At 47.1% G+C, this 8,659-nt stretch overlaps 1 protein-coding gene across 7 annotated transcripts in view; it reads right to left on the bottom strand.

Annotated features, from left to right (window-relative positions):
• Positions 1–8,659, bottom strand: part of DEPDC5 (DEP domain containing 5) — a 105,284-nt gene that overhangs the window by 19,843 nt on the left and 76,782 nt on the right. For all 7 annotated transcript variants that reach the window (XM_012731085.1, XM_012731083.1, XM_012731084.1 and 4 more), the window contains 3 exons: positions 2,350–2,504; positions 1,098–1,175; positions 424–556 (listed from right to left, as the gene is read on the bottom strand). In XM_012731085.1, coding sequence (XP_012586539.1) covers positions 424–556; positions 1,098–1,175; positions 2,350–2,504 — 366 coding nt within the window. The remainder of the gene's footprint in view (positions 1–423; positions 557–1,097; positions 1,176–2,349; positions 2,505–8,659) is intronic.

Below are 8,659 nucleotides of genomic sequence, written 5' to 3'. Positions count from 1 at the left end.
CAGAGACAGAGTGGGGAACAGGAGGGGTGGATCTACTGAAATCCACTGCTGAGGGGAGCAGTAGGTGGGAAAGGAGATGTCGGCGGTGCCATGGGGGTCAGCTCCCTGGCTGCTGCAGTGGCTGGCACAAGATCAGAGGGCAGCATTCCCTGGGAATAGCTCCATAGGTATCCTCTAGGTTCAAAAGTACACATTCTGTCCAGGATATTTCAGTTAATATGACAAATCTTGCTAGATTTTTCAGTCAAGGTATAATGTCTTTCAAAGCAAAACCTTTCTCTTTCATCAATTCCAGGCAGGCCTCACACTCATTAAAAACAGATCCTCACCCCAATCTGCAGATCTTTTAACTGCAAAGGACATCTGCATCATAGCCAGGCTCTGGTTTCAAGGGGGCCTGAGGGCCTGCCCTTGTTGTCTCACCTGCATGATGTCGATGGCCATCACCTGTGTCTGGACGCCCTCCACGTTGTTGACCAGCCAGTGCACCACCTCTGCACTGATGAAGCAGCATGGCGAGAGGCCTTTCTGTTCGGAGAGCAGCTGGACTCCTGTCCTGAGTTCCAATACACCAGGCAGTGAGCAAGAGAGTTGTGTATATGGTGGCAAAGAACAGAAAGAAAGGTGAAAAAGAAGAGATCTCACTAAAGCATGTAATATCCAAAGAGCAAAGAGTAGATATTCTGTTCTGGCCCCAAATTGCAATTCCTCTTAGGCCCACAGAAACCCCACCGGTAGGATAAGAGGTGTCACAGGGGAAGATCAAGACAGGGAAGGCAATACAATTGAGATGAAAAAAATGCATAAAATGAAGAATGATGTAAAAAGATGGGAAGGAGCAAGGACCTGGTATTTAGAGAATACTTGTCCATCATTGTGCTAGGTAATTTACATAATTATTTCATTTAACTCCTTGAGCAACTTGTTATCCACTTTACAAAGTTAACAGAGGTTCAGAGAGGTCAAGTAACTTGCCCAAAGTCTCACACCTGGTGAGCAGTAGTCAAATATGAATCCTACAAACCACCTGTCAAGCAGCACCGTGGGTTGTATTTCTGAGCACCTCCCATCCCTGCATTCACAGACTAGCCACTTACGAGGGATGCTTCATGGCTTCCAGGATCTCCACTAGGGTGGAGGATGATGTCAAGGAGCTTGCCGCCAGCTGCTGAGAGCTGGAACATAGAACGTCTGGTTAGTAAGGCAAGGCGGCACGTGCACGGTCAAGAACACGGGTCTTACACCCTACTTCTTCCAGAGCTGGCCAGGAGAATACGGATTGTGAAGGCATTCAAGCAAACTGACATCCTGGGGCTAGTTCACAGGGCACAGGGGTGGGGTGTATACAATAAAGGTAAAGGTCAAAGAGCTGGAAAACAGCAGGGTGGGTTTGACACCATCAGCTACTGTACAAATATTTCAATAATATGATGGCTCCTTAAAACACACTAAAATACTCAGCTAACAAGGTCAGATTACTGGGCATGGGACTCACACCACCTCCCCCCCACCAAAATGAACCAGTTCTAGTGCTTATCTGGAAGCTTCTTAAACCTCTTTCCTCAGTGCAGGCCCCCTCTTCCTCTTTGGTGGATCCAAAACCCATTGGAACATTTCAGAATCTCAGGGCTAAAAAACCATTAAAGACCTTGGAAGTGATCTTCTAACCTGAGCCCTTGCCACTGATGTGAACATCTCATGGCAGAGAGCTCAGCTTCTCCATGAAGTATGTTTCCCTGCTGCAGAACCCAGGGCTGGTGAGTCCTTTATCATGAAATGGAAATCTGTTCTCTGCAATTTTTAGTCATTGGTCCTGACTCATTTCATGTTTCCCCTGGATACTCAGGGACAAAATAATAATGGCTCTGTTTAGGCACAATCACTGACTCTTCTCTTTTTTTGTAGCGTTTAAGCAATGTTGGTTTTTTTTTTATGATTTTATTTATATTGTTTTTCATTTTTATATAATTTTTGATTTATCCCCTCAGATATAATCCTCATGAAATTCCCAGTATTGACTCTCTCACTATTCATTCCTCTCCTCAAGTGGCACAGGATGACCACACACTACCACATGCAAGATGTAATGCAGGGCACCCCAGTGAACAGGGTGGACTCAGTCAGGGACCCTCCCCAAACTTCCTAGCTCCCCAGTGGGGAAGGCAGGGTGCATACCATAAGCCCTACTGAACAGGTGCTAGGAAACTGACTGACTGATCCAGCTTCCTGGATAAAACTCATGGCCCAAATAAGAACTGGATCTGACACTCTGAACTTCTAGTCTCTGCAGCCCTGAGTTTAGACCATACACCCTGCCCAGCAGCACAGCCCAGCCGTTCTGAATCTTACCTGCTATCATTGGGGTTTGTGGAGGGGAAGCCTTGTTCTCCTGAGGCCTGGGAGTTCCCAAAGGTCTGGCTGTTGCTTCTGTCCACAGGTTGACCTGTGCTTATCCCCAAACTGGAGCTATCCAACACTGGGGCAACCGTCTGGTCCACAGACACCTGCAGAAGGTTTCAAAATTAACACACACATAAAACAAAAACCCAACAACACTCTGATGTAAGACTATAAACAAGGCCCTTTCCAGTCTCCCCTTCTTCCCCTCTGGTCTCTGGTGGAAAGTGCTAAAGTTGTTGAGGGACCACATGCACTTCTGTCTAGCTTCTTTGTCAGTGGTGGCAATTCCTGCACTCCACATCAAGCAGATATGAGGTCAGTGTTCACAGAATACCCTCAGGACCAAAGAGAGCTTGACTCAAACCACCTGATTTATATGAAAGAAAAATCTCTGGAGAAAATAGAGTCAGTTATTTCCTATGAAGTTGGGAAGAGAGAGGACACAGAGACACATGAGTGAGCAGCAAGCACCCTCCTTTGACCAGGCTTCATCCTTCCCACCCCACTCTCCTTTCCTGTGTCTGTCTGTGGTACACGCAGCCCCCCAAAGGCCCAGGTAGGGACATCTAACAGCGCCCGTTTCCTACTCCACCTGTAAGAGGTGCATGGCCCTGCGGCCACCCCTCTGCTCACTCATGTGATCTCCAATCACGCCCTCCCACCACCCTCACTCAGGCCCACACTTCTCTTGCCGGGGAGGGCTCTCAGTCTCCTCACTGGCTTCCCTGGTTGTGGCCTCTCCACCAAAAACCAGACCTGAGAGTCACCTCCATTTTCATCCTCCTAAAGGGCAGTTCCAATCCCTCCACTCATCTACTTGGAAATCTCTCAGGTCTCTTCATGGGCTACCACACCAAGAAGCAGCCATGGGGCACTGAGGGTGTCGATTTGGGACCCCTTCCCAACACCCACTGTGCCAACAGCAGTGACCTATGATCCATGGCTCCCGCCTGGGTGCTGAATCCACGTGCCCCATCACGCGGGGTCCCCTTCCCACAACCACAGGCTCAAAACCCACCAGTCCTGAAGGCATCTCAAATGTTCCCATAGTAAAATGCTTCCTTCCTCACTCCACTGCAGACCCCAAAGAGAAACTATCTACTCTCCACTTAGGACCTCTCCTGGTAGCCACTGGATTCCACCTCAATGTTGGTCAACTCTACTTTATACCTTTAAAGATCTCTGGAAGGCAGCACTCTCACCTGCTCCCCACACAACAAATATTCAGAGAGAACAGTAAGCCTTCCAAAGCCCTTCCAGAAAAACGAAATGTCTATATAGGCTCCTATATAGGGCTCACAAGTATTTCCGGAATGGAGTCTTAAGTTACTAGATGTGTTGTTAGGTCCTGTGAAAAGTGCTCCGTCTACAACTTGCTACCTAGCCCTGGCACTGTGCCACTAGGGACCAGATTTGCCTTTGTTGTGGGGACTGCACTGAAGGATTCTGAGCAGCATCCCTGGCTCCTGCCCTCGAGATGCCAGTAACACGCCATGATTTATCACCTCCCTCCATCTCTGTCAGGGCAAGTAAAAATGTCTCCAGGTACTACTGAAAGTCCCCTGGCAGATAAAACTGCCCCTGGTTTTGAAAGAACTATTTTGCTCTCCTACTGCAAGCTCAATGATTTCCAAAAAAAAAAACATAAATGAAAACAAGACTTTGCTAGCACTATGAATACATGGACAAATGCAGTAAGAGACAGCTTACAATCACCAATCACCACCGGCCCTTAACCAGTGAGACTTAGGAACAGTATTTATACCATAACATTAGCTTAGAAGCTAATCATGGGGAAGAGGCTCAGCTCGCGTGTACACAAGTGTGCTTCTTAGGTGCACACTTCTGGGGCCCTGAAGAGGGTTCTCTCTCCTCTGCTGCACCCTGAGAATTGTCCTACAAGCCTACACTGTGGGATGTCACCAAAAATTTGCATGATTTCTGCAGTTTTATTAATTTATTTTTAATTTTTAGTCCAGGCAGGTGCGTTAAGGAGCTATCCTCCACATCAGAACTGACAAGCATTTTCTGTACATCCTCAGATAGCGAACATTTTAGACTTAATGGGCTGCATGGCCTGTTACAACTACTGAATGATGCATGAAAAAGCACAAAAAGAGCCATGGAAATGAATGAGCATGACTCTGCCCTAAGAAAGCTTCATTTACAAAAGTAGAAGGTGGGTCAGACTTGCCCCACTGTTTCCTGACCCCTGATCACACAATGTCCATCTTCCAGGGGCTTCACAGAAAGACCTTTTGCTCAGATTCTAATGCCAGGGTAAGTCATGCCTCATGGCTAGTGTTGATGATTATGGTTTGTGTTTACCTCACAATCACGCTGAAGCCTGGACCAGATGTTCCCCACAATGAAGTTCAGGGTTGAATTGAGCATGAAACTCTAGCTACTTCCTAAGACCTCATATTATGTCCTGTCTTATTTTTTCCTTTTTCCCGATTGTCTTCCATCTAGTCACATTGTTACCTGGGAGATTATACCTATTTCAGTAATCTACCTGGAGGGCTTCCCTAGTGATGCAGCACTATCAAGCTATCACCAGCCACTGCAGCATGGGTTCGATCCCCGGCTAGGGAGGTGACCTACATGGCACAACAGAACTTTATTGTCTCGCCCACTGCTCCCCTCAGTAGTGTATTTCAGTCGATTTGCCTATTCTGCTCCCCACTCTGCCTCTAGTGAACCTTCTCACCCACCCACACATCTGGCCTACAACTCAGCTCTTATATGCATAAATAAGCAAAAGCAAATCTTTAAAAAAAAAAAAAATCCACCTGCAGTAACTTTTGGAATAAGACTGGTGGTATAATTCAAAAGACAGGGCTAGATGGGCAGGATGGCAGTCTCTCCCCCAGAAGCCTGGAAAGAACCAAGTGGAAGGAGGTGCCTGCTCTAGGATGTAGCTCATCTTAGGAAGTTCACTCAAAATCTTCCTTACAGAAAGATTTCGAGGTAAAACTCTTCCTTCTAGAGAGTTTAATCTCTCCCTCCTTTTTTGAGTGATCTAGACTTAGTGACTTGCTTCCAAAGAACAGAGACTAAAAAGGGAAAAATACTGACTTCATAGTGGAGACAGCTGGCAAACCAAGTGATGGAGGGTTCATGTCATTCAGGATATTGTGGGGCTCCCATGGAGCCCCTGAGATGATGTGATGAGAAGTGCACCTCATTTTTGAGATATTCTTTCCCCAAACCCCTAACTCTAATCTAACCTGGAGATAAAATGGGCTAAATATATCTAGTTTCTAGTCATTTAGCTCTTTCAGAGCACTTAAGCCCCAAGACAGAATATCTCCAGATATCCCAAATATCTCCAGAGCTGGAGAGCTTGGGATTAACTCCCTGCCCCTTAGCCAGGATGCCTTTCAATGCTTATGTCAAGGAAGGAGGAAGGAGAGCATCCAAACTGAAGCCCCTGCCCTCATGGAGATTACTCCCTGGGGTGAGGAGGGAAAACAGATGTTGACCAACTAACATCCCCAGTGCCCCGTATTCATCCCTGGATCTCCTGTGGCACATGGCACAGATCTATGCCCAGCAGGCACTCAGGATCTGCAACCGCAGCTGAGCTGAATTTTTCTCCACAGGTAGAGGCTCCATCTACCAAGTCCATCCTAACCCCCATTCTAAGTGATCACCTCTATTTTTATATCTCGTACCACTCCAAAATAAGATGAGGCTACCAATTAATAGACATACTAAGAAGTCAAAATAGGCCCTCTCAGGTGGTGCAGCGGGTTAAAGCACAGCACTAAGAAGCTAAAGCCACTTCCGCATGAGTTCTATTCCCACCTGCCCTGGAGGAGATCCACATGGCATAGCAGACCTCTCCTGACCCGCCCACTGCTCCCCTCAGCAGTGTACCTCGTTGATCTGCCTGTTCTGCTCCCCAATCTGTCTCTGGTGAATCCTCTCACCCTCTGCCACATCTATGGCCTTTACCCCAGTTCTATATGAATAAATAAATAAATCTTTAAAAAAAAAAAGAAGTCAAAATAAACACAAGAAAATCTAGTGAAAACAGGGGTAGGAAAGTACAAAATTATTGCACCTAAATCCTTTTGGATCTAACTGTAACACTTTAATGAACGTCCAGATCTGTGCCCGTCAATACCATAGCTACTCCCTCGATGTGGCTAGTTAAGTACAGATTAAATAAAAGTAAAATTCAGCTCCTTTGCCACCTCTCAAATGCTCAATAGCCATGAGTGACTCATGGCTACTGTGCTGGACAGCACAGATACAGAAAATTCCACCACGGCAGAACGTTCTACTGGGCAGCACTGATCTAGAGCAAAGGCTACAAACAACAACAACAACAACAAAATGTGCACAGGGGCTGATGGACATACACTGGCACAGCTGACAGAGTATTAAAAAAATGAAAAGGAAAAGCCAGAGCCTGTTCCACGGCCATGTGACTCTCTCCAGGAAAGAGCCCAGATCCAGAGTCTTGCTGATTTTGTGACTGAAGACAGACACCTGGACCTGGGTCTTTGTGCAAGATCTACTAATTTTTAAGTATTCCCAACCAACACAAAGATTTTAAAAACACAGCAAGGCAAAACACATTTCCAGGAGTTGGGAACAGACTCAAACTTTCCTGGTGAGCCCCTGCTGTAGACTCCTGGCGAGAACCTGACTGATAGTGGAGGGTCCAAGTTAGGGAAAAGGTTGGGTAGTACCTCTGGAGGGCCCCCTGAGGGGAGTTAGTCCTGGAGACAGGGACCTTTTGCTCACTCATGTCTCCAAAGGGAAAAAAAACAGATCAAAGAGTAAAAAGTCCACTTTTGGTCAAACTGCCTCTGCTCCCCAGAAAACTCCCTCAGTGCCCCCATGTGCATACTAAAAATTGATGCCTCACAGCTGTGGCCCAGAGTGTCTTCTGCAAGCCTCGGGACAGTGGTGGCAGCTTCTCTGGGGCTGTGTGTCTCTCCACCGCCCATCCTCCCGCACATACTCAAGCCAGAACGGTTCCCGTTTCATTTTATTGGGTTATAGTTCAGGATTTGGTGTAAATTATCATTGTGGGGGAAAAAAAGAGTTCCATTGTCTAAATAAACTTTTCTTGTATATGTTTCTGCCCACTGGGACTCTGAGGAAGTATTTACTAAGCCCTCCTATGAGCCACATCTGCACTGGAGAGTCCCACTAGGCAACACAAACAAGGGAGTTGCCCTCCTGGCGTTTAGTCTCATGGGCAAGATGGACATTAATTAAATCCCAGCCATACAAATGCAAAGTAGAACCATGAGAAGGGCCAAAAGGAAACTGGAGCTGTGCAAGTCTGTGACAGGGATTTACCTGTTAAACGGGAGCTAACTAGGTACAATCGGAGGGAACAGGTTGTGCTGAGGCACAGCAGCAGGAAATCTGGTGTCTGCAGAGCTGGAGAAAGCCAGATGTGGCTGGAGGGCCAGAGTGAGGAAGATGGACAAAAGTGAGCTGGAAAGAAAGGCTGGGCCTCAGTCACGTAGGACATTGTAAAGATTTTGGTCTTTATTCTAAACAAAAGTGGTGTTATGGGCTGAATGCTTATGTGCGAGCCTACCACGCCCCCCATTCAAGTTGAAGCTCCCATCCCTGATGTGGACAGGTGGAGCCTTTGGGAGAGAATTAGATGTGGCCAGGAGGGCAGCGGATTAGCAGCCCATCCCTGTAAGAACAGGGATGAACTCTCTGACTCTGCCCCTGAGGACACAATGAGGAGGTCCCTGCAAGCCAGGAGCCACATGGCCAGCATTTTGGCCTTGGACTTCTCAGTCTGCAGAAAGGTAAGAAGTAAACATGCTGCTTGAGCCCCAGTCTACGGTATTTTCTTATAACAGCTTGAGCTAGTATAGATTAGCTCAGGAGTGACACAATCCAACCTACACTTCAAAAGGTAAACTGCAGATAGTTGGAACAGATGCGGACTGCTGGGATGGGAGCAGGGAGACCACACTGGAGGGAGGCTGGCGCAGGGTTAAGGTGAGATATAGTTGCTTGTACTAGGGGGTGAGCCAGGGCCTATGGAAGTGATGCAGTAAAGCAGCTGAGCTCAGACACAAGCAAATCCAGTAAAATGTGCTGGCGGACATCTGCCAGGAGCCACATGTCCTTTTTTTAAAAAAGAGTTATTTATTTATTCATACAGAACTGGGGTACAGTCCAGAGATGGGGGGTGGGTGAGAGGATTCACCAGGGACAGAGCAGGGAGCAGAACAGGCAGATTGATGAAGTACACTGCTGAGGGGAGCAG

Source organism: Condylura cristata, unplaced genomic scaffold (genome assembly GCF_000260355.1).
Source record: "Condylura cristata isolate star-nosed mole 26May11 unplaced genomic scaffold, ConCri1.0 scaffold00029, whole genome shotgun sequence".
Taxonomy (NCBI): Eukaryota; Metazoa; Chordata; class Mammalia; order Eulipotyphla; family Talpidae; genus Condylura; species Condylura cristata.
Note: the sequence above shows the minus strand (reverse complement) of the source record. Positions and strands in the feature narration are given on the sequence as shown.